A 26,221-nucleotide genomic window follows, 5' to 3' on the forward strand; every position below is an offset into this window, starting at 1 on the left:
CACAGATACCGAGGGACGACTTCATAGGTTCACCATTTGTCAGTTTTCTTTGTACCTTAATTAGCCAGGCACTCTGCTCAGAAACTTACTTTTTCCTGGCAGTTGATCCAGTCCCCTGTGACAACTCCCCTTGGGCTGATCATGTTGAAGACAACTTCAGAAGAGCTGGCTTGTCCCCGTGAGGACCTCAGCGTGGCTCGGAAGGAGGAGTTGCGAAAGCTGCTGCTGGAACAGGTGCAGACAGTGCTTGGGCTACTGACAGGTGAGCAGCTGGGTGGCACCAGAAGGCAGAGTCCTGCCTGCAGACGCCCGGAGTGCAGGCCCTGGCACTCAGAATTTTTGAGCAGTTGCCTTAGCTGTTACTGAGACCGAACGTAAAAACACAAAGAATGTGGTGCCATATTCCCAGCACCTAGCCCAGTATCTAGCGCACGGTAGGATCTCAAAAAATGTTTGTAATTTATTTTCCTTTTAAAGTCTTTGATTATTTGGTCCTCACTATAGCCATGATTAATGTGGTATAGACAGGGTCATAGGAATGTGATTGAAATGCTGATTACTGCATTCTGAGTAAGGTGGGTGGCAGGCACTTTATTTAAGATGATTTGAATTTAAATCAGGAGAAGTTGGAGGAGGAGGAGGAAGATGTGAACATTTCGAATTCTGAGTAAGGAAGTGAGACCAGGTGTGGAGTCAGCACCCTGTGCGCCAGGTTGTAGTTGTATATAGCGTTTGCTTCGTCATCTGGTCTGTTGTGTTAGAGCCTCGTGACTATGAGTGAAGAGTAAGAATGAACAGAAAGCAAACTGCAGAATGAGACAGGAAGGTAGGAAGAGAACGGAGCCCCTGTGTCTCGAGGGAGACAGGGTGAGGGCCGTGCCCGCTGTGCTGTCAGTGGAGCTGCTGGCTCTGGGCATTGTCGGGCCACCAGGCTGAGCCGCGCGCTGGAATGTTGTAGGGACCAGAAGGGTTTCTGTCTCCAGCTCTTCTACTCAGGCTGCTTCTTGGATATCTAGGGACTTTTTTTTTTTTTTTTTCTGCATGTGTTACAAAAGCAGTCGTCATGAGGTGGGCACTTAAAATTGGTTATAAGAGTGTTTTGATTAAAAGTAAACTTGTCATTTACCATCCCCCCATCCTCCCCCAAATCCCTAGGGGAAACCCAAACCTCAGAGCATTTATTCATTCAAAGCATATTTATTGACATCCACAACTAGATGTTACATTTCTGGAGTTAGGGACCATGTCTGATATCTCTGTGTCCTACTTTTGCGGACACTAAAATTTTTTGAATTGAGATATAATTCACATATCATAAAATCTACCATTTTAAAGTGTAGCAGCTCAGTGGTTTTTAATATAGTCACAAGGTTGTGCTACTATCACATTGTCTAATTCCAGAACATTTTCATCACCCCAGCCTCTGGCAACCATTAGTGTATATAATCTGTCTCTGGTTTTTCCTATTTGGACTTTTCATAAAAATAGAATCATAGAATATGTGACCTTTTGTGTCTAGCTTCTTTTACTTAACATGATATTTTCAATGTTTTCCATGTGATAATATTAAATATTTTGAGAACAAAATTTTTTTTTTTTGAGAACAAAATATTTTTAAAAGCTTTTATGATCATCTTATATACCAGGTTCTGTAAGGAGATATAAAGAGGAATAAAACATAATCCCTGTCCTCTAGTAATGTATACACTAGTACGGGAGAAAGACAACGTGTTAAGAGTTATGGTAGAGGTATGTTTTATGTGCAGGCAAAACTGAGCAGGGAAGACTTCCTGGAGGAGGTGACAGCTGAGTGGAATTCTGAGAGACAGACAGGTAGCAGTTAGTTAGTCTGGTGAAAGGTCAAGTTGGATTGGAAGGGGGAGAGCAGTTCAGAGGTTAAGAAGGCGAACACATGAGAAATGAACAGCTAGTAAATAGTGCAGTGTGATGAAGCCTGCGTGTGGGGTGGGGGTGAGGCCGGACAGGGAGAGCAGAGGCCAGATGCTGAGATTGTGCAGATGGTACTGTTGACTGGTGAGGAGCATGAGAATATTAGTGGCAGGTTTGTGGGGGAAGATAAATTGAGTTTGGAATATCCAAGTGGTGGTGTCCAGAAAAAGCAGTTAGACATAGAGACAGATGTTTAAATACTGATTCTTGATCAAATATATCAATACATTGTTTTTCTAAATCTGATTTTTATATGTTAGGTTTTATTTCTCTCTTAAACTCAGTTTCTCCTTTCTTGGTAGGTATCTTGGAGACTGTCTGGGACAAACACAGCGTGACTGCTGCCACCCCACCACCATCCCCAACCTCAGGAGAAAGTGGTATGGTCTGCACCACACATTGTGTTCCTCTTTTTAAATTCAGTTGGGGGTCTCAGCAGGGTAGCAATTGCTTATCTATGCCAGACACAGATGCACATTCTTCCTTAATCTATTTTTGGCCTCTCTGCCCTTGTCTTCTGAGTAGCTGACTTTCTTAGTTCCTTGTAAGTACATGTACTTTCTAATATAATATTTTGAACAGCATAGCTTGTTTCTTCCTTGCCCATCAGGAAGGTGGCACCTTCAGCTTATGACTGCTGTCCCTCCTGGCTTATTTTTCCCTTTTTCTCATATTTCATGGCTGTATTGCTCATGCTGAGGTTGGTATGAGCCTGTGGGCGTGATGGGTCTGCTTTGCAGTCATGCAGGGGTCAGGTCATAGGAGGTGGGTGGCAGCCCGAAGGAGGGGACGTGGGCATGTGGAGTGCTTACTTCCTCATGGGCTCAGGGAAAAGTCATCTTGGCCTGGACAGATTGGGAACCAGTGTGCAATAATCAGCATTGACTTTACAAAAGTTCGGATTTATTTGATCAAGTGTGGGCATATTTACAGTGGCCATTAAATAGTTTACTGGTGGCTAGTTATTGTCCATAGTTATATTAATATCTGTTTCAAAAGTCAGAATGCAGTTCACCTAAAAATGGCTACTTTCAAGGATGGATGGAAAGAGGAAATTGTGTCTGAGCAGGAACTTTTCACTTCTAAATGGCTTCTGTTTACGTTAAATGGTCACAAATTCTTTTCAAGTAGAGTACATCCTGTGAAGTGATACATACTACTTCCTCTACTGTAAAGGTTGATGTGGCTAATGAGAAGTGTTTCCTCATCTTTCTCCTTTACCTCAAGGAAATAGGCTGTTGAAATCAGACATCTCTGAGCCCTAGCTATTTCATGTAGCCTGTTGTTAATATGTGGAAGTTGAAATTCTTGCAGAGTTGCTGTAGAATTGAAAATACATCATGAAGTTTTGAGGACTGCTTACAGTTTACTAATTTATTTCAATTCTATTTATCATACTTGGATTAAAAACTGTTAGAGAGTCATTTGTCATACTTCTTAGGTTAAAAACTATTACAGAGTTATAGAGTATATTAAAAGCCTACAGGAAATTGAACTTTATTTGTATTTGGTGGCAAACCTTCATTTTCAAAGTGGATATTTGAGGTGACTTAGCAGTTTATATTTTGCAATATTTGAATGATTAAAGAAAAAATTGCAAAGATGCAGAGATTTGATTTTTGAGTATACACCTTGGAATCTCTTGCAGTTTGGCTGACCTTAAAATTTGTCATCTCAGGAATTCCCTGGTGGTCCAATGGTTAGGACTCCGTGCTCTCACTGCGGAGGGCCCGGGTTCAATCCCTGGTGGGGGAACTAGAATCCCACAAGCCGTGTGGTGTGGCCAAAAAAAAAAAAAAAATTTGTCATCTCATTTCAATAGTAGTTTGCAAAAATTGGTTCTTTTGATAGTTGAATACTATCTTAGTATCCAGGTTAAGTGAGCAGCAGCAGTTTACTTTAGTAAAACTTGTTTCTCTGACATCGTTTTCCAGTACTAAAAGTTGTGAGTTTTAGTTGGCTTCTTTCAGGTACATGTTCTGAGCTAACTCAGTTGATACTTTGATAGACTTATATCCTGGAGGCCAGGTTGGAGAATATTAGATAATACAAATCAAAAATAAATGCTTGACTCTTTCATGTTTTGCCTAGGTTTTGTTTATGAGGTTAGGGGAAATAAAATAAGAACTCAGTTGACATTCCATACAAACAAAACCTAAAAATATGATGAGTGCTTTTTGAGAGTTGCCTCTTAGACACTATTAAAATTTTTGAAGTCTTGAATTTTAGTGTTTGAGAAAAAGCAGAATAAATTGAAACTGGTGGGGGGGGTGGACTAGGGAGTTAAATAAGCTTTTAAGTTGGTACACTTCCTCTTTTAAAAAAAATTGCGTGTTCACTTGTTAACTCTCTTTATGAGAGTTGTGAGTGAAGTCATCAGATCTTGCTTCACTATATGGGCAAAAATGCTAATGATTTAAGCAACATTTATTTTGATGCTTTTGCTCAACTGCCTTTGTGCCCTTAAGACCCCAAGTTAAGTGGTAAAATGTCTAGAAAATTCTTTAGCTCTCTTGACTGTGAGTTCAGTTTTATGGAGGAAATTCTGAGAAACCATGGGGCCCAGTGAATAAACTCAGATAATTCCTAAACATACCCCATCAGCAGTCCCTGCCAGACTCTCACTGCCCTGCCCAGCTACCCATCAGACTTGGCCCCGTGGGCTTTTGGTCTCTTTTCTCATATGTTTTCTTGTAATGTCATTTTCTGTCTGATCACTTTCAAAGAAGAAAACCCAGGGACTAGTCCCTCTGACAACTGCTCTAACAGTCTGGTTATAGAAAAAATTTTGACAGGTGTGTGTAGTTCATTTCTCAGACTAGTTCCCTAAATTATTGCCTCATCTCTTAAACTCACCTCACTAGACCAGAATCCTGTGAAATTGATGATGGTTTTCTCTCTTATTTACAAAAAGGAAGCTGGGGTTCTTGGCGGGTAACTTGCCAGAGGTCACATCACCAGTGAGGGGTGGGACAGTGGCGTGAACCCATCATTCCCAGTCGAGGTGCACTGTCTTTCTTCTGAGTTTGCTGTCTCGGTCACTCTCACCATTTCTGCCTGCCTCCTCCCCCTGGTTGAGTCCTGGCTTGCTGCTTACTTGGTTTACCGTCTCTGACCTTGGATGTCCTCTCTGTAGAAGAGCAACTCTGCTCTGAGGAGTGAGTGAGGGGAGGTGTGGATGTACCGTCTGTATGCCGTGGTGCGGCTTCCTTCTGTGCTCGTGCAGCCTCAGCCCTCTTCCTTAGTTACTCTCCTCTTGTCCTTGCTTCTTTTTGCTTGGAAAATGGGAAAAAATGTGAACAAAACGAAATTACATAAATACTGTAGTTCTGAGCTAGCTTTGTTCTGTAATAAAAATTAAGGGGCCATATCGGTCTTGCACACATGGTATTTAGTTTTAAATATAGATGTGTATATATACCGGCAATGGAAAGTTTTTTAGGGTGAAGAGTCTTAGCCCTAATTGATTGCGACCAGTTTACACCTTCTGGTTTTTTCCCAAACTCTTTATAAGATGCACATGTTCATGTACTTGCAGATCTGTTCACCTGTAGAAAAACGGGACTTTGGATCACAACTCTTGTGATCTTGTTTCCTCCTCCCAAGGGTTCCTTAAAAAGAGTTTCTCCCCATTTTACTGGACTGAGGCTACAGTTAGGTTGGAGGTTCTCAGTTGGGGTGATTTAGCCCTGCAGGGGATATTTGGCAATGTGGAGAAACTTTTTGGTTAACATAACTGAAGAAAGAATACTACTGGCATCTGGTGAGTGGAGGCCAAGGATGCTGCTAAATATCCTTCAGTGCGCAGAACAATAAAGAATTATCCAACCCCAAATGTGAATAGTGCTGAGGTTGAGAAACTCTTAGTAAATGTAGAACTGAATAGAACACATGTGGAATTTCAATAAGTAAGAAAAGAAGAAAGCTGAGGGGATCTTTGTATGAAAGCCCATTACAAGTGTTCCAACCATGTCTGGGTTACTTCCAAGTCAGTAAATGCCCCAGAGTAGCCTACGTACTACTTGGGGCGTGGGTGTCTGTTGCCGCCAGGGCCTGGCCCAATTCGGGGACGATGAAGTTGGTCACAGGTTTTTTAAAATCGAGGAGCCCTCTTACAAGCCCTCTTTATAATCAGGAGCTTGTTAAAGCTGTCTCAGCATAGCTTTGGAAGTGCTGCAGCATGAAGCAGGGTCTCTGTTCTGTGACGATTCCTTCACTTGGATTAAAATATAATTTGGGGGCTTCCCTGGCGGCACGGTGGTTGAGAGTCCGCCTGCCAATGCAGGGGACACAGATTTGTGCCCCGGTCTGGGAAGATCCCACGTGCCGCGGAGCAGCTGGGCCCGTGAGCCATGGCCGCTGAACCTGCGCGTCTGGAGCCTGTGATATATAATTTTGGAAAAATTCTTCTATGATTTACTAAAATTCCCTGAAACATTTCAAGTTGAGTAATATAATTTTTATTGAGAAACAACATTAAAAGATACTTGTTTTGAGGGGAAAAAATAGTCAGAGATCATCCTATCCACATAAACAGGTTTTTACCTTTGCATACTCCCGTTCAGTCTTTGTCCTTGTGCTTGTATCTTTCTATAGTTTCTGTCATGGTGTACACATGCTATTTTACATGTGACTTTGGATCTTACATATTTTTCTATTTTTGAATATTAGCTTTCTGACTGATCATTTTTCTTGGCTGCATAATCTTTCCTGACCTGGCTTCTGGGAAGGAGCATAGGCTTTGGGGCTAGACCTGGGTTTTAGTTTCAGGTCTGCCTCTGACTAGCTGAGGAACATGGGGGAAATGCCTCATCTATCTGTGTTTGAGTTATTCTAACTGTCTGTAAGTGCAGATAATCATAATACCTCCTTTAGAGCTGGGAGCATTAAATGAGAATATGTAAAGTGCTTGGTGCAGCACCAGGCAAATAATAATAGCACATGAAATGGTAGCTGTTCTTTTTTTTTTTTAACATTTATTTATTTATGGCTGTGTTGGGTCTTCGCTGCGTGCGGGCTTTCTCTAGTTGTGGCGAGCGGGGGCTACTCTTTGTTGCGGTGCGCGGGCTTCTCATTGCAGTGGCTTCTCTTGTTGCGGAGCACGGGCTCTGGGCACCCGGGCTTCAGTAGTTGTGGCTCTCAGGTAGAGCGCAGGCTGAGTCGTTGTGGCGCACAGGCTTAGTTGCTCCGCGGCATGTGGGATCTTACCAGACCAGGGCTCGAACCCCTGTCCCCTGCGTTGGCAGGCGGATTCTTAACCACTGCGCCACCAGGGAAGTCCTAGTAGCTGTTCTTAACATCAGTGTTATCATTGATGTGTTGCTCTCCCCACACCCCACCTTAGAATCCCATTCTGGAAAAATTCTTCTGAGCTGAAGAATAGGGTTAACTTTTTTTGTTTTGTTTTTGTTTTTAAAGCCAGAATTTATTTCTATTTAAGAATGTTCAAGAGACTTTAAAAAGGCCCAAGGGCCCAACAGTGTCCGGGTTTAGTATAAGATCATACTGAGGTGGTGTCTGGTTCCTCCATTGCTAAAGCCTCAATTTGATCCTGGTTGATAAATGCCCTGATAATTCTAATAGTTGGGTAATGGTGATTTCCTCTAACTGGCATCTTTCATAAATGGCCGTCAGTCCATGAATGATGAAAAAAGCAATACCAGAAACAACCATTGATAGAAAGTTGTACGACTCAAGTGGAAAGCCACCACAGCAATTCCAAAAATCAAAATTATTAATCCAATAATAAACAAACTGAAACGTTTGCAGATTCTGCTTGAACATCCTTCTTGCATTATTCTTTGAAACCAGGTCTTCTGATTACCAGCTTGAGTAGCTGAGATCATGATGAGTCTCATCTGGTATCAAATGCAGCTCTTTCAGAATAGAAACCAGCAAACGCCTTTCAAGATAGATGCCAGAGAACAGCTTTTTAATCTAGTTTTAACAATGGAAATTAAACTCGTATTAATAAATCACAAAATCCTCATTTTAATGGCTGAGGAGGTTGAGGCTGAGAAGCGTTAACTACTCTGTTCATATTAATCCAACATTAGTATAAGGCAGCAGTTCTCAATAGGTCTGGGGACCCCTGGAGGTCCCCCCAAACCCTTTCAGGGTCCCAAAGGTCAACGATGTGGTCATAAAAATACTAAGACGTTGTTTGTCATTTTTATTCTCACTCTTATGAGTATACCGAGTAAAAAAAGCTCATTCAGATTCCACATTGCAGTTAACCTTTAAGAAATTAGTACTCATCAGATTTTAGTATTAGAATAGCTGCCGTTATCTGAAAAGGCCACTTCCTTCTCTTTCAGTTGTATATCTGTGTGAAGCTGGGTTCTCGTCATATACTTCAGTAAAACAACATTGTACAACAGATTGGGTACAGAACCAGATGAGAGAATCTAGCTATCTTCTTTCAAGCCACACAATAAAGAGATTTCCAAAAATGTAGAAACAGTGCTATTCTTCTCACTAATTTTTTGGAGGGCAAAATATAATTTTTTCATTTAAAAATGTTATTTATGCTAACATGGAATGGGCTTATCATTATTAAATGAATTAAATATTTGAAAAATTCTTAGTTTTAATTTCTAATATGACAAATATCAATAGAAATAACCTACATAAACAGAAAGAAGCTTTTTGCTGTCCTTGGTGATTTTTAAGAGTGTAAAGGGATTTTAAGACTAAAACATTTGAGAACTGCTGCTGTAAGGTAAAAAACAAAATGTAAAAATTTACCCAGTATTCCACCATACAGAAATAACATCATTCCAGACCTCTCTCTCTACATAAATGCAGTTAAAGGTAGATTAAACTGAATAAAAGGACCAAATGGTATCGTATCATATATATTTTTTTGGTATCATATATTTTTGCTAAAGACTATTCAGTTTTAGTTTTACTTGAATTTAACAGGAAATATTAAATGGAAGGAATTGCTGACCTTGAGATGCTTTTTCCACAAGGAATATTAGTTTGTAAAAGATATCTCCAAGGATAAGAAAAAAAGATTATGAAAACCAATTTCTTACTACGTATTTTAATTTTAGACCATATATTTTGAGACTTCATGCTTGTGAAAGATGAGAAAGTTAGTTAGCACACCCTTCTATAATTCCTCCATTTGTTTAGTCTTGATTCTGTATTTAATTCAGTGCTTGCATTAGTCCCTTTGCCACAGCTTCACCATTCTGTAATTCTTCTTTTTTATTTATCTCTTTATTTGCATGGTTTCATCGTTCAGTTGCTCCCTAAGAATTTGTGGGCAATATATTATTTGAACTTTTGCATGTTTTAAAAAAATGTCACCTTCCTTTATACTCAAAGGGGACCTTTGGGTTAAGTCATTCTTTGCCCCAGAACTTGTAGATACTGCACCACTGTTTTTTGGCTTTGACTGTTACTGTGAAGTCTGAATTCAAGGCTTTCTCCTTTGTATATGTGCTTTTTCTGCCTACATTCCCTTATTACTGAAGTTTTTGTATTGATTACTCCTTATTTTTTTTCTTGGGGCTAAGCCCTTTCATTTTGTATAGTGACACCTTTATTTCAGGAAAGGCTTCTTCTTGTTATAGTTATGAATGTTTTTTTTCTTTTGTCTTCTCTAAAATCATTTTATAGCCACCCCCACTCCCAATTTCATTTTGTGTGATTTCCTTTAGTGCTTCTCAAAAATTAAGCAAGCCTAAGAATCACCTGGAGAGCTGGTACAAGCACAGCTTCCTGCCCCTGCCCGCCAGGTTCTACTTCAGTGGGTGTGGGTGTTGCCTGATCATTTGTATTTCCGACAAACTTCCAGGTTATGTTGGTGATGCAGGTCCACAGACCTCACCTTGACTAGCCCAGTAGTTTCAAATTTTTGGTCTTTGGAAGTGTTTACTCTTTTTTTTTTTTTTAATTGAGGTATAATTGACATATAACACTGTTAGTGTTAGTTGCAGGTGTACAAAATAGTGATTTATGTATATTTGCAAAATGATCACCACAGTAAATGTAGATCCATTACCACACATAGTTACAAATTTTTTTCTTGTGAGAATTTATTTTACACTATTAGCAACTTTCAAATATACAATACAGTATTGTAAACTATAGTCACCATATTGTACATTACATCCCCAGGACTTATTTGTCTTACAGCTGGAAGTTTGTACCTTTTTACCACCTTCACCTGTTTCGCCCACCCTGGACCCCTTTACTCTTTTTTTAAATTAATTAATTATTATTATTATTATTTGGCTCTGTTGGGTCTTTGTTGCTGCACACAGGCTTTCTCTCTAGTTGTGGTGAGCGGGGACTCCTCTTCGTTGCAGTGTGCGGGCTTCTCATTGCGGTGGCTTCTCTTGTTGCGGAGCACAGGCTCTAGGCGCCCGGGCTTCAGTAGTTGTGGCATGCGGGCTCAGTAGTTGTGGCACACGGGCTTAGTTGCTCTGCGGCATGTGGGATCTTCCTGGACCAGGGCTTGAACCCGTGTCTCCTCCATTGGCAGGTGGATTCTTAACCACTGTGCCACCAGGGAATTCCCTGGACCCCTTTACTCTTAAGAATTATTGAGGTCCTTAAAGAGCTTTGTGGGTTTTATCTATTGGTATTCAAACTGAGAAAATTTGGAAATATTCATTAATTCTTTTAAAAGTAACTGTGATGAACTCAGTGCATATTAACAAATAATATATCTTAATGAAAAATAACTTTTCCAAAGCAAACAAAAACATTTACTGAGAAGAGCGGCATTACATTTTTGTAAATCTCTTTGATATGTAGCTTAATGATAGATAGCGTTTGCTTTTTCTCTGTTGCTTGTAACTTGGCATGTAACCTCTGGAAAGCTCCGTTGTACACTTGTGAGATAATAAAAGTGAAAAAGGAAAATAACATTCTTTTCAAAATAGTTTTGAATTTGTGAACCCCGAAAAGTGTTCTGGGGGCTCTCAGGGGTCCCTGGACCAAACTTTGAGAACTTCTGCTTTATGCTAATGCTTGGTTTTTTGTTTTTGTTTTTTTTAAGGAGAATTACTTAAATTGGTTTATAAGAGATTTGATAGTGTGTATCTTAAAAGCCTTTTGTGTTTCAGGTGACTTACTGAGTAACCTGTTGCAGAGTCCTAGTTCAGCCAAACTGTTGAATCAGCCAATCCCCATCCTTGATGTGGAGAGTGAGTATATCTGTTCCCTGGCCTTGGAGTGCCTGGCCCATCTCTTCAGTTGGATTCCTCTGTCTGCCAGCATCACCCCGTCCCTCCTTACCACCATCTTCCACTTTGCACGCTTTGGCTGTGACATCCGGGCCAGAAAGATGGCATCAGTTAACGGCAGCAGCCAGAACTGTGTGTTGGGTCAGGAGCGCGGCCGGCTTGGGGTCCTGGCCATGTCCTGCATCAATGAACTCATGTCCAAGAACTGTGTGCCTATGGAGTTCGAGGAGTACTTACTGCGTATGTTCCAGCAGACTTTCTACCTCCTGCAGAAAATCACCAAGGATAACAATGCCCACACGGTGAAGAGCAGGCTAGAAGAACTCGATGAGAGGTAATGAAAACAGGTGTGGCATCGGCTGTGCCCTGAGAATGGGCCTTGACTGTTTATCACGTTGCGCTGCATAGTGTCTGTAATCCTCTTTGGTTTCAGAATCTGGGGCTTCTGGTGAGGAACGGAGAGGTAGGTGTGTACCAGTAAGTCCAAGCTTAGCTGGAAGGGCTAGGGTGGTTAAGGGAAGCGAGTCGAGTTGGAAAAGTTGTGAATTGTGTGAATTGTGTAGGTTGGTTGTCTTCTTTGCCCGTCCACCTCCTGTCCTCCCTTCCACCCTTGTCCGCCCTCTCCTCACTCTTTGCCTGCAGGTCTGAGGTGGTGCAGGAACTGGGACCGCTGCTCATGCGTAGCCGAGCACAGGAGAGGAGGCCCGTGGAGGTACAGGAGTTACACTTGCCCTTCCTTGCTTGGTGTTGCTTGTTGGTTCTTCCTATTTGACTTTTCTCAAGTGAACGTCGTGCAGTGTATAGGAATGTTGTCACTATTGTGAGTTTTACACCGATGACAAGAAAGGAGAGTTGTTAATGGGGCACACACCTGAGTTTCTTGGTTACTGTCCTCTTGAATGGCGCCTAAAATCACTTAGCCTCGCTTTATTAAGGACTCTTAGCAGATGGTTCCACAGTATGCTGAGGCATGGTCTCATGTATATTTCCCTTACAGATGATGTCATTTATGTATCTTACAGCTTTCATTAATATGGTGCTACTGCTGGGTAAAAACAAAAGGGAAAATTGGAAGCTTATATTAAGGACATTATGTTGACTGTTCAGAGACTTTCAAACAGATAAATTGTACTGAATTAGTAAATATTTATAGATTGCCTGGCAGCAAAAGTTGTTAGTATTTTCATCAATTTTCCTTGGCTTGTTTTTGTTGTTAAGCTATACAGAGTTAAGCCATTTCTTTTTCTTTAGAGTAAGCAGCAGGATATAAAGTCAGGTGCCTAAAGTTAAGACAGTTTTAGTGCTTTCTAAATTTAGCAACTTTAATAAGTTATTCTAAAGTTGGAAAAATTGATACATGAGATTACTTTGGTTTGGTTCATTGTAAACAAGCTTTGTGTGAAATTTTCTTTGTATAATCACAAAAGAACTCATAATCTGATATGGTAATATGTTGGTTTTATTTTTCATTATTTGGTAATAGCTTCCTATTTGAATTCAAAAACATCAGCATTCAGACACACAGCTTATATGTTTATATCCTTTCTAGCTTTGGTTAAGAAAGGCTGTATTTTCATATGTTTAAAAAAATCACGACAGTAACCCAACTGCTTGTACCAACCATCAGATATCAGTTGTTCTGACTTTTACTTGTGGTGTAATGTTTGTTATGGCTTACATTTGGGTGGTATAAAAATGTCATCATGGATGATCTGTGTTCTGATTTTGTTACGTGTAACTTTTGTGCTCTTGGTTTTATATTTTAATCCTATGCTTCCTATTGCCCTGTGAAAGCTGAGAGGTGCCTGGAAGCAGAAAGGTGACATGAACAACACTGTGTGCTTGCTTCCTGGCTCTTGGGTCCCTTACCACTAATTCTAAACAGCTAAGTCCATTCTCAGTTGTTTAGGAGCTGCTTAACCAGGTTTCTTCCTCTCTTCTCCTCTACTGCCTTTTTTTCTAACTTTCTACTGCTCATTAGCACCTGTACCAGAAGGTGGGCAAGGGAAAGAAAATGAGGTGAAATAAAATTGGAGTTTTAGCTACTGAACAGTCTTGCTTGTATTCTTTAAAAAAATTGGGTTGGAGATTCAAATAAAATTGAGAGTGTGTGGTATTTGACCCATGACTTCTCCTTATTCTTTAATGGGTGGTAGGGAATTGAGTGCATCTTCCTAAAGAGCAGCAAACTGGTTGATGTCTTTGAATAACCACATGAAAATGTGTAATAGGCTGAGCGAGGAATGAGGAGTTCCTGCTCTTGAGTATTAGTGATTGAAGGCCTCAGAGAAGTTTTTTTGTACTTTCCTATCTCTAAAAACAGTTGATTAGTGCCTTACTGTTTTTCAAGTATTTGACCCCATGATCCTTATCAAACAAATTATTATTATTTTTTTAAGCTGCAAATAAGCTTACCTGTGTGTGGCGGCCACACAGATTGGCTACCCTCAGGGTGCTGGGTCCCAGGAACGATATGGGACGTTTATTTATGGGCCAGTTTTGCTCTTCTGAGGAGTAGTCTTCTTCCCCTTTATTATCTCATACATCTTTGCTTTAAAAAAAAAACGAACACAGCTTTTTGCAGTTAGGAGTTTCAGAATTGCTTTTAACCATCATTCAATATTTGGCTAAGGCCCAGTGTATCTTTTATCTTTTTTAATCTGTCTCTGAAATGTGGTTTATGGAGGTATGCCCATCTCATTTTCTAATCACCTTTTGGTATTTAGGAGCTTAAAATGACAGTTTCTGAAATGTGAGAGTGATGATGTGCTGTGTATTCAATAACAAAAATATCTTATCCTTGCAGCTGTGACCCACACTCTTCTGTGAAATGATATTTGAATACAAATGAATTGGGAATTCACTGTGATGTGAAAAGAAAGAGCACTGGATTGGGAGTAGATGGTAGTCCCATTCTTCTGTGAGCTGGCTGAGTGACCTTGGGCCAGTCACTTTATCTCTCTGGGCTTCATCTCTAAAATGATGCATCAGTAAATTGTCCTTGAGTCTTGTCCAGCTCTAACAGTCCTCCTCCCTTAGATTTGAAATCACTTTTAGAATGGATTGGGACGTGCTATGTTTAATTAGCACCAGGAGCCAGAGGGTGGGGAAAAAACATGAACATGAGGTTGCAAGACTGAATATATCTTACCTGGATGCCATCCCTTTCCTATAGCCTTGTTTTGTTTTGGGGTTTTTAGCACATTTGTTTTAATATTTTGGCCTCCTAGCAAAGAAAACCAGCCCTGCAGACTTGCCACATTGAAATGACAGATCATCTGCCCATGGACCTTTTGAGTACCATTTCCTTTCACTTTAATTGGGTCATAACACTGAGTTAGAAAATATGAGGACGCTAGCTTATAAGATGCCTTACCTAGATAGTGTCTGAGGATTAAAGTTGCTTTTCTGCTATGTTTCAGGTGGTAATGGAATGAAGGGTTGCCTGACCTGTAGGTAATTGTTGCAGGCCTTTATATTTTTAACTGAAAATATATTTGTTATAAATCTGTATAGTTTTGTACTGAAAGAAATTTGGATTGAATTTGAGTTCTCTTCTAGGGAAGTGGCCGAGTTTCTCATTGTCACCTTTTGTCTTCTTGTCTTCTTTAGCTACATTGAGAAGTTTACTGACTTTCTGCGGCTCTTTGTGAGTGTTCACCTAAGAAGAATCGAGTCCTACTCCCAGTTCCCCGTGGTGGAGTTTTTGACACTTTTGTTCAAGTACACATTTCATCAGGTAAAGCACTGGAACTGCCCATGTCTATCCCTTGCCACTCAAAATGTCTACTTTGTTATTTTCAGGAGAAAGAACTTCTTTATTTTATTTGTCAAACATGTATATAGTGCTTACTTTATGAAGATTAACACATTTATCCTTCATAACAACCCTATGAGGTAGGTATTATTATCATCCCCATTTTACAGATAAAGAAACTGAGGCATAAAGATAACTTGCTGAGGGTCATACAGTAAGCGGTGGAGCCAGGATTTGAACCCATAGAGTCTGCTTTTAATCACTGTTATGTTGAAGAAGCAAAATACAGAAAAAGTCTGAAGTTAGGGCCTTTAGTTCTAGTCTGTAACTGTCACTAAGACTACCCACAAGGACATTGTAAATAGTGACGTTCTCAAGAGTTCAGTTTTGGTGGATCCAGTTGTTTCCCCCATTCAGCAAACGTTTTTTGAGCTCCTGTTGTGTTCCAGGAGTGAGGCCTATAACCCTTGTAAACAAAGTCCTTGCGTTCACTGAATTTGCATTCTGATGACTCAATATTTTTTCTTTCTCTATGTATTTTAGCAGCTTTATTGAGATAACATTTACTTACTGTGCAATTCACCCATTGTAATTGTACAATTCAGTGATGTTGGTAGATTTATAGACGTGTGCAGCCATCATCAGAGTCCAGTTTTAAACATTTCTGTCATGGCCTATCACTTGTGCCCATTTGTGTATCTTTTTAAAATAAGCTTTTTGGGGAGCTCCCTGGTGGCCTAGTAGTTAGGATTCGGGGCTTTCACTGGTGTGGTCTGGGCTCAATCCCTGGTCGAGGAACTGAGATCCCGCAAGCATTGCAGTGCAGCCCCCCCCACTCTCCCCAAAAAAGCTTTTTGTTGAACTATCACACACGTATGGAAAAGCACATAAATCATACATGTATAGCTTCGTGAGTTTTCCCAAAACGAACAAGACATGTGACCACCAAAGTCAAGAAGTAGAACATTACCAGCACCCCCAGAAATCCCCTCATGTCCTTCATCACTCCCCTCCACATCCTCCCCAGAAGTAACCCCAGACCTGACTTTAATATCCCAGATGAGTTGTGTCTGTTTTAGAACTTCTCTAAATGGAAGCATACAATGTAGATTTGTCTGACTTTTTTCATTCAACATTATGTTTGTGAGCTTCATCGGTGTTGTGTGTGGCAGTAGTTTGTTCTCATTGTTTTATAGGAAGTCATTAGAAAAGCCACTCCACTGCTGATTTGGGCCACTTCCAGTTTTTGGTGGTCATGAATCACGTTGCAGTGAATATTCTTGTGCCTGCCTTTTGATGAACATACGTAGCTCTTTCTTTGTATGTTGGTATATTACCAGGAATGAAACTGCTGGGTCAGTGAGGGCATCTGATTTTACAAGCAGTCTTTTTTGGTTGTTTCAGTCACTGATGTTGTAACTTAATGAGGCTAGAGGAGAGGTAAGGGTGGAGGCTGGGAGGGGTGTGTGTATGTAAAAGGGGATTTGGAAGGGTGCGGATGGAGGAGGAGGATCAAAGGTTAAAGAAGTGACACGATGTCTGATAGAGGGGCCTGTGAGTGCAGAGCAAGAAGGAAGCACGCTGATCTCACTAGGCCTAAGAAGGGATAGAAGAGGTGATGAGATATAGGAGGGTGAGGATGTAGGAGAGAAGCATCAGAAGTGGGAGAGATTTGAGATGGATCTGGAGAAATCTTAAAGGGGACCAGGAAAAAAGGAAGGATTTGATAGATACCTTTGAATAAGTGCAGCAGAAACGAACGAGAGATAAGGAGCCAGTGCTGGGGGCAAAAGGAAGGGTTTGTTTGGGAAACGGAATGAACCGTCTTCCGATTTTGCTCCCTGTGTAAAATGGGACCTTTTTAGTATACGTGGTGTAGAAGAAAGCTAAAAAGTGCTTTGAAGTATGCATGTCTGATGCTTCTTCTTTGGATGTGGACCCAAAAGTTCTGTGTTTGAGCTCTGGTTATTTCTGTTAGGTCTCTGTCCTTGGATAAGTCTTTTAAATTTCCTAGGGAGATAGACTGCAGTGGGCATCTTTCGGGTCTTTCCATATTCATCTTCTATGATTCTTTACTAGAATCCTACGGGTTCATTTTCCATTGAACCGAGAGTGGTGGTTTTATATATTTATATATGTTTTAATTACATACTGGGAGAAGAGATAGATTGGTCATGAGGCAAACAGCAAGCTTCTGTCTTCCTCCCTCACCAGCGGGTCACTGTCAGCTGAGCTCCCTGTGTTCTGCTGGCCTCCTGTGTGAGGACTTGCATTTCTGGGTGCAGACTCTGGGCTGTGTGGGTTGGTGGCCTCGAGGTGCAGGCAGAAGCCGATTCTGAGCACTGGCCAGAGGGGCAGGAACCTGGAAGGGGCTCTGGGGGAAGCTGCCCTTTGCTGGAGAGGCAGGGAGGGAGAAAGCTGGCAGGGCACACTCTAGGCCCAGGAGCTGGTAGTAAAAGATTTCTTTAGGATAAGGTTTAAGAATAAGAAATTAAATTGCTCTCAAGAGAGAGCTTTAAGTTCTCATCTGTTCATTAACAGCATGTTCTTCCTTTATCATAGCTAAGTTCTCTGTAAAGTGGGAAAATGTGTCTTTTCTCTTGTTTAGAGGGTTATTCTCAGTGTACTTTGCCTTTTGTTCCTACAATTCATGGAAATATTAGTCCTGGTCAACATTTTTTTTTAAATTTATTTATTTAATCTTTGGGTCTGTTAGGTCTTTGTTGCTGTGCATGGGCTTTCTCTAGTTGTGGTGAATGGGGGCTACTCTTCCTTGCGGTGCACAGGCTTCTCATTGCAGTGGCTTTTCTTGTTGAGGACCATGGGCTCCAGGCACGCGGGCTTCAGTAGTTGTGGCTCGCGGGCTCTAGAGCACAGGCTCGGTAGTTGTGGCGCATGAGCTTAGTTGCTCCGCGGCATGTGGGATCTTCCCAGACCAGGGCTCGAACCCGTGTCCCCTGCATTGGTAGGCGGATTCTTAACCACTGCGCCACAAGGGCAGTCCCTGGTCAACATATTTTTAAAGAATAGTAATAAGATGTAGATGGTGGTAGTATCTTCCTGTAACCATTTCCTCTCTTCTGTTTATTTTCCTGCATTTTTTCTTTCACCTAAGTGTCCTGCCACAGCCACTAGTGCTCACCAGGTGTTTGCCTCCACCATTGCTGAGCCCCTGAGGTGTCTGTATAAACATATGGTTTCTGTCTTCCTGCTCCTTCTCTTGCTGTATCATTATCAATTCCTTCTTGGTCTTGCAGTTTCCATTTTGCCTCTTCTTCTTAAAACATGCCTGAGATAGTATGGCATGGGGGAAGGGTCTGGACTGGGGGAGTCTTACGATCCACAGTCTAGTTCTGTTTTTGTTCTTTATCTTGTCACCTTGGGCAGATGACTTGACTTGTGGTTTCTTTATCTGTGAAATGGGAGGAAGAAAGACATCTCTCCGCTTTCCAGGACTGTTGTGAAGATCAACTAGACCTATGCAAATCAAAACAAACCACTTGGAGAGAAGAGTAGTATCATTAGTTTTTTAAAGGAACTTGCCAGGATCTTTAGTGACTAACCAGCCCTGGAATCTGAAAAGTTGTGAAGATCAACTAGACCTATGCAAATCAAAACAAACCACTTGGAGAGAAGAGTAGTATCATTAGTTTTTTAAAGGAACTTGCCAGGATCTTTAGTGACTAACCAGCCCTGGAATCTGAAAAGTAAAAAATCTGAGTATGGGTACATTTTAAAAATGGGTCCATGAGGGCTCTGCAAAGTTGTATGACTCCAACAAAAGTGCAGTCAGCGTATTGCCTTTATGACCTTAGCAATCTGTGCCCAGAGCAATTGTCAAAGGCAAGACTGTGGGCAGTGCATAAGGCCTCACGGTGGGGCCTGTAGAGATGGATGTGAATGGTAGTGTTTCAGGTCCTGCAGAGGGTGTATTTGCCCAACTTTTTTTCCAGCCTTGAGCCACACAGTAAATCCTCAATTCAAACGCATGAGAAAGACATGTATAATTGTAAACTACTTTGACATAGCCATAACACTTGGATTTATATGGTGGCTTTTCTCAAAAGCACCTCCACGTGCATCGATCAGTTATATTTTTTGGTGAGGGATCTGGTAGGTATTTATTTTCAAAGCAAGGAAGGGCGGCTGGGTGACCTCCTTACTGGAAGCACAGCAAGCCAAAGCCAGGACAAGACTACATCTCCTGGCTGCAAGTCAAGTGCCTGTCCACAAGCTACCCATATTATTTCCACACGGCTTATTGTTTTTTCTGCTTATTCTTCTGGTTCATTTCGTGTTCTGAGGATGGCCCTGCCAGTGGTCCTGATTGAGCTGTAGCAGTCCAGTTCCAGAGCTGCCCTGTGGCTTGTGAGTGGGGTCTGCCACACTTTTTAAGTTTACAGTTTTTCTGTCTCAGACTCAGCCTGGGTACACCACCACCGTCATTGGTAGTTATCTCTTGGACAGATTCCATACATGCCCGTGTAAACTTCTGGATTTCTTTGGCCCAGAGATGGAAGGAAACTGACTCAAGAAGATGATGGTATTATTTCTTTCCATATCTGATCCTGCCATCAAATATGTGGTTCAATGAAGTAATCACAAGTAAAGCCAAAGAGTTCTTGTAGGTAGCAAGAATTTGAGTGGATATATAAGGGATTGGGGGGCCACAGATGAAACTGAATATGTGTGAGAAGGACTAGATGTTGGAGAATATAGTGCTTGGATTTTGCATGAAATAGAATCTCAAGGCTCTTGAGAAAGTTGATCAGTGCAGTGGTCCAGGCACTAGGACCCTAGCTCTTTTCTCCTTGCTTTGTCTTTATCGACACCTGGTAAGAGGTTGCTATTAGCCTGTTTGACACATCTACTTTGCAGATGAGCTGAAGCCTGTAGGTCAGTCTTAACGAGCTCATTTTCAATCTGTTATGTAGGAAGACTGCAGATGTTACTTTCCTAATGTTCAAATGTGTAAACTTGTCACTTTGGAGCCACTGAAACTTAGTTTTGGTTTTGTAATAGTATGTAGTGGAAAGAGCATTGGCTGGGGTTAAATGGACCTGTTCCTACCCCTGACCTTGAACATATCTCTGGATCTCAGTTTCTTTTTCTCTAAAACAGATTTGAATTGGATGATCTGTAAGAGCTGTCCGCATCACAGTCTCAGACTTTAAAACAGGTGTTCGCTCGGCTTATTTTGTAAATTGGTTTGCCCTGCATAGTACAGTATCTCCTTAATGATGTGTTCCATGGTACCCTTGTCTTGTTAGGTTCAACAGGGCCCAATCGTGAAGACCGAATAAAAGACACCAGTTGTGGTTACCAAGAAGCCGAGGGAACCTAGGCTTATGGTTGTAGCATTCTGGTGTATGTAAACACTGGTGGGTGTGTTTCTAAGGAGTAGTTGCATTAAGTAATTTCATTGTCTGGATTTCTTTTGCACCATAGCCTACTCATGAAGGTTACTTCTCTTGTTTGGATATCTGGACGCTCTTTTTGGACTATCTGACAAGTAAAATTAAAAGCCGTCTGGGAGACAAGGAAGCAGTTCTCAACAGGTAAACCGCAGAAACATTTATAAGTAGAAATAAACATTATTGTCAGTTTTTCTTGTGGCCTAAAGAGGCAACCATGCAGTCAGACCTCTTTAGTGAAACTGAGTCATGTAAGCTGTTTAGGTAGTAAAGCCATTGAGCATTTTCTTCTTTCTTCCCCCTAAATATCTCATTTTTTAAAAATACATTTTTCTGGTTAAAAAAGTAATATGTATTGTTAATTTTTTAGGTATGATAATGTTTTTGTGGTCCCCATCCTCCCCCATGGCCCTTATTTTAGAGATACAACCTGAAGTATTTATTGGATAAAATGATATGATATATGGGATTTGCTTTAAAATAATTCCCTGGGGGGCTTCCCTGGTGGCGCAGTGGTTGAGAGTCTGCCTGCCGATGCAGGGGACACGGGTTCGTGCCCCGGTCCGGGAAGATCCCACATGCTGTGGAGCAGCTGGGCCCATGAGCCATGGCCGCTGAGCCTGTGCGTCTGGAGCCTGTGCTCCGCAACGGCAGAGGCCACAACAGTAAGAGGCCCACGTACCGCAAAAAAAAAAAAAAAAAATCCCTGGGGATAGAGGGGGAGGTGGGTTGGCCATGTGTTGATAATTGGTGTTGAACTTAATTGATAGGAACTTGGGGTTCATTATAGCCTCACTCCTTTTGTATGTGCTTGAAATTTTCCCAAATAAAGTAATAAATACTTGTCAGGAAAAAAATATTTATTTTAAAAACTAGCAAAGATAGAAAAAATCAATAATCCCGCAATCCAGAGATAGTCATTTTTGTACTTCTAATTTTATTTTAAAAAACAGAAAATGGGGAAATGTTTTTTTCCCCACGTTTCTCAAGCCCATTTTTTCTTGTTTGCAGGCAGAAAGTATGGTTCCTGTACACTGTGGTCGTTATATATCTAATTATTTGAAGCTAATATATCTAGAATGCTCAGCACATTACAGATGCTCAGTAAATAGTATTAGTGGTTGATGGTGGAGATAGTGAACGCCCCTCCCCCAGAAATGTGCCAAATGGAGGTGGTGAGGAGACCCCCCAACTGGGGAGAGTTGGACTGAGCCTCCAAAACCCTTTCCATTGCTGAGGTTTTATGCGTTTTTAAAATTCGAAACAGTATTTGCATTCCAAGTTTAGCATTTGCACTTTCATTCCCAAAACTATTTTTGTGATTGCAAAATAGCTTCCAGCTTGTTATGGTGTCAGGTCACATGTGGTTATGGGTAGTTTATTTGTGTGTCAGAAACCTTCTTACACAACAGTGGATCCTGTTTTTGGTGAATTTGCCCACTGTGAGTAATTGTGTTGTTGAATGAGATTGTTCAAAGAAAAGACACTTCCGCCAAATTCTCTTTCTTGTGTGCTGAGCAGTTGCATCCTTTGGTTCTGGGACTGTGCCTGATTTTGCTATATTTAAGTGGTAGATATTCTTTCACATATCTCAGGCTTGTTGGAAGAATAAACTGAGGACATGATTAATATGAAAATGCTTTTTAAAGCACAGTACAAATGTGCTTTAGGTGTGGAGAATATGGTTCCATTGAGAAAATACATACTTGTGCAGACTGTTGCACCAATAGAAGGAGCAGTGGTGCAGTTTAAATTTCTTTTCTGCTTCATGGCAGCAGTGTTACTTTTGGTCAAGTTATATGGTAATCACATTTCCTCTTGCAAAATGAGCATACTAATACTGATACCTCTTTTGCAGAATGGCTAGGATTCAAGGAAATTGTATATAAAATACCTGGCACACTATCGATCACGTATTTGGCACTCAATAAATGGACATAGTAATGACTACACAGTAATAATAAGTAATAGAAGATGTTGCTGTTACTTGACTGAGGTGGTGACTGTGGCGTTAAATGACAGGGTCCCTGGATAGCAAAGACTTTCAGCCCACTTGCAGATGTTGTCTTGCCTGCCTAGGCATCTGTCATCTGTTGTCACGGTTGTCAGTGGTTCTTGCTGACCACCTTAAACACTAGGGGTGGGATGATTTGGGAAATTGGGATTGACATATATACACTATTGATACTGTGTATAAAATAGATAACTAATGAGAACCTACTGTGTAGCACAAGGAACTCTACTCAGTGCTCTGTGGTGACCTAAATGAGAAGGAAATCCTTAAAAGAGGGGTTATATGTATATGTATATACACTCATGTATATGTATACATATATACAGCTGATTCACTTTGCTGTACAGTATAAACTAACACAATATTGTAAAGCAACTGTACTCCAATTTTAAAAAAAAGCACTAGGGATTTTTCTCATTGATCATTTGATTATTATCCTAAATAAGGCTTTCTAATTTTTCATGACGTTTTTTTTTTTTAAACATACATGTATAACACTTTTATGCCTTTAAAAAACAAAAAAACCCCCAAACCTTCAAAGCTTGTCTGTGGTTTATGCTGTTAAATGGTAACCATCTTCTGGGGAACTGCTTGTCAGTCAGACACCCTCTAGTGGTCTAAGGTAGTAGACTACAAAGAAGGGTGTAGTCTGCTGAGGTGTGCAAACAAAATAGTTGAACTTTAACTTAACATGTTTTTCCTTTCACCTCTTATGCTTACACAATTGTGCACTGAAAAAATTTTATTCTTAAAATTTATTTATTTATTAAAATTATTTATTTTTAAAATAAATTTATTTATTTATTTTTGGCTGCGTTGGGTCTTCGTTGCTGCGTGTGGGCTTTCTCTAGTTGCGGCGAGCTGGGGCTCCTCTTTGTTGTGGTGCGTGGGCTTCTCATTGCGGTGGCTTCTCTTTGCTGCGGAGCATGGGCTCTAGGCATGTGGGCTTCAGTAGTTGCAGCACGTGGGCTCAGTAGTTGTGGCTCGCGGGCTCTAGAGCACAGGCTCAGTAGTTGTGGCGCACGGGCTCAGTTGCTCCGCGGCATGTGGGATCTTCCCGGCCCAGGGCTCCAACCCGTGTCCCCTGCATTGGCAGGCGGATTCTTAACCACTGCGCCACCAGGGAAGCCCTGAAAAAATTTTAAATGAAAGCTAAACCACTGCTCTAGGTTATATTAGAGATCCCAATATATTAGAGATACACTGTTTTGCAGAAGCAACTGATAAAGAGCACTGGCTACAGATAATTACCACATTCATTTTAATGAAGAGCATGTAAATGCAATCAGATGTTTTTCAGCTGAGAAAATGTATCTGAAAGAAGTTGGGGGACTTTTGTGGCTTGAGCCAGAATTTCAGAAGCAACTGATCTTGCAGGAAGTAGTCAAGAATGTTTTCTTGGTATCTTAAATGTAAAACGTAGGTGTGGTTAAGTCACAGAGACAGCATTCAGTTCCTGTCCCTTGTGGTTTAAAGGTTTTGTATCATTCATCACAACAAAGTGATAGGCATCGTAGGCTATGAATTTAGAAGCACAAATGTACATGGATTTATTTTTGGTCCTAGGAGCTTGGAAATTGGAGCTCTGCATGTTCCTTGTTCAGTGAGGATCCTCAAGAGTTTCTTGGTCAGAACTGGTGGGGACTTAGAGAACTTGAGTCCTAGTGTTAATGGAATAAATGTTCTGTAACATACCCAGCTGAACAAAATTGCTAATGGGGTTTACTGTTCAGGTTTGCCATTTTGAATCTGTGGTGTGGGAAGACCTAAATTTCAGTCTCCTTTTCTCCTCTTTGTACTGTGGGAATGGTTGTTCCTACTTTACAAGTTGTTGAGCAAATTAAATGAACCAGTGTGTGTAAAGTACCTTGGCTGACTGTAGGTGTTCAGTAAATAAGTATTGGTTCTCGTCCCTTTTCTCTCTCTATCACTCCCTTCTCTCTATGCTTGTCAAGGTGAAGGGAGACACCTGTGTAGAAACTTATTTTTACAGGAAGATGAGGAAACCTGAAGTGAGTTAAGCAACCTGAAGTTATTGAGTCATGTCCTGTGAACCCCTTTGTCATGAAAGTACTGGCAAGTGCTGGCCGTAGACCTGCCAGGGATTCTGGGTGACTTTCAGTTGGACTATAAACAAATGTGGGTAAGCGTGAGAAAAATTGCTGCCCTTTTTTTCTGAGTGGGTTTTTCTGCTAAATAGAGAGGAAGTGCCATCGTGACACATGGCATTTTGATACGGTTAATAGAAGGTATTAACTAGGGTTGTACCAGGGCTTCAGTAGCTTTCTAGCTCTTGCTACGAGAAATTCATGCTGTTGACTGCCCCAGAGAGCAAGGGAATAGAATCTTAGTTATTTCATTGAGTTGAAAAAGCTATCCAGGACTATGCTTCAGTGCTTCATAGTTATCTGACTTGTAGTTTTGTTTATTTATTCCCTGTGTGTTTATTCATTTGTTTGTTCTCTTGTTCTTTCATTCATCATATGTTTGCAAACACCTACTATGTAGTCACCTTAACGTGTATAATTTTATTTAACTCTCAGAAGAAGTTGAGGTGCTTTTGGAATCACATTTGTGGCTTGAGCTACCCAGGTCTATAGGTGTATTTACATTGTATATTTAACCATGTAATGCTATAAGTTTCTCTCTGAGCACTGCTTTAGCTTTATCAAATTTTAATATGTTTCATTTTCCTTTCCATTCAATTTAAAATATTTTGTAATTTCTCTTGAGTTCCTCTTTGTTGTTTGTTTAATTTCCAAATATTTGGGGATTTTCCATATGTCTTCTCATTATTGTTTTCTAGTTGATTATGATCTGCAAACACATTTTGGGTGATTTCAGTTCTTTTCAATTTGTTAAGGTTTGTTTTATGATCTAGTCTTCTTGGTGATTGTTCATTGTGCACTTGAAAAGAGTGTGCATTCTGCTGTTGTTGGGTGGAGTGTTCTAGATATGTCAGTTAGGTCAGGTTGGTTGATGGTGTTCTATATGTTGTCTTTATCCGGTTTGTTCTATCAGTTACTGAGAGAGAGGTGAATTCTCCCAGGTATAATTGTGGATTTGTCTACATCTCCTTTCAGTTCTATCAGTTTTTGCTTCGTTTATTTTGAGACTCTGTTGTTTCACACAAGTTTAGTTTTCCTTTTCAATGTATCTATTGAGTGTTTGACTATAGCTCTTTATGTGAGTTTTTTAAGTGGTTGCTCTGTATATTAAAATACATATACGGGCTTCCCTGGTGGCGCAGTGGTTGAGAGTCCGCCTGCCGATGCAGGGGACACTGGTTCGTGCCCTGGTCTGGGAAGATCCTACATCCTGCGGAGCGGCTGGGCCCGTGAGCCATGGCTGCTGAGCCTGCACGTCCGGAGCCTGTGCTCCGCAACGGGAGAGGCCACAACAGTGAAAGGCCCGCGTACCGCAAAAAAAAAAAAAAAATATATATATATATATATATATTTAAATTTTCAAGTTAACATACTACCACTTCAAGTGTGATATAGGAACCTCATCACCATATAGATCTTTTTGTCCTCCCTTCTTTGTATTGAGGTTGCCATATATTTTACATCTGTGTACATTGAAAACCCCATCAGACAGTGTTCTGTTTTTGCTTTCATCCAACATTCATATTTTAAAGATCTTAAGAGAAACAATAAACAGTCTGTTGTATTTACCAAGAGATTTGTCAGTTCTCTTGCTTTCCCTTCATTCTTGAAGTTCCAGGTTTCTTTTTCATTATCCTTTATCTTCTATTTTAATCAGCTCGGGGTGCCATAACAAAATACCACTGACTGGGTGGCTTAAACAACAGAAATTAATTTTCTCATACTTCTGGAGACTGGAAGTCATGGATCAGGGTGCTGGCAGATTTGGTTTCTGG

General features: G+C 40.8%; 1 protein-coding gene across 3 annotated transcripts in view; it reads left to right on the forward strand.

The window, feature by feature from the left end:
• The window catches only part of XPO6 (exportin 6), a 106,423-nt gene that overhangs the window by 44,153 nt on the left and 36,049 nt on the right, over positions 1-26,221 (forward strand). For all 3 annotated transcript variants that reach the window (XM_024744212.1, XM_024744213.1, XM_024744211.1), the window contains exons 5-9: positions 103-262; positions 2,253-2,330; positions 11,034-11,487; positions 14,766-14,892; positions 20,359-20,468. In XM_024744212.1, the coding sequence (XP_024599980.1) occupies positions 103-262; positions 2,253-2,330; positions 11,034-11,487; positions 14,766-14,892; positions 20,359-20,468 (929 nt within the window). The remainder of the gene's footprint in view (positions 1-102; positions 263-2,252; positions 2,331-11,033; positions 11,488-14,765; positions 14,893-20,358; positions 20,469-26,221) is intronic.

This window comes from Neophocaena asiaeorientalis, unplaced genomic scaffold, assembly GCF_003031525.2.
Source record: "Neophocaena asiaeorientalis asiaeorientalis breed wild unplaced genomic scaffold, Neophocaena_asiaeorientalis_V1.1 scaffold91, whole genome shotgun sequence".
NCBI classification, from domain to species: Eukaryota; Metazoa; Chordata; class Mammalia; order Artiodactyla; family Phocoenidae; genus Neophocaena; species Neophocaena asiaeorientalis.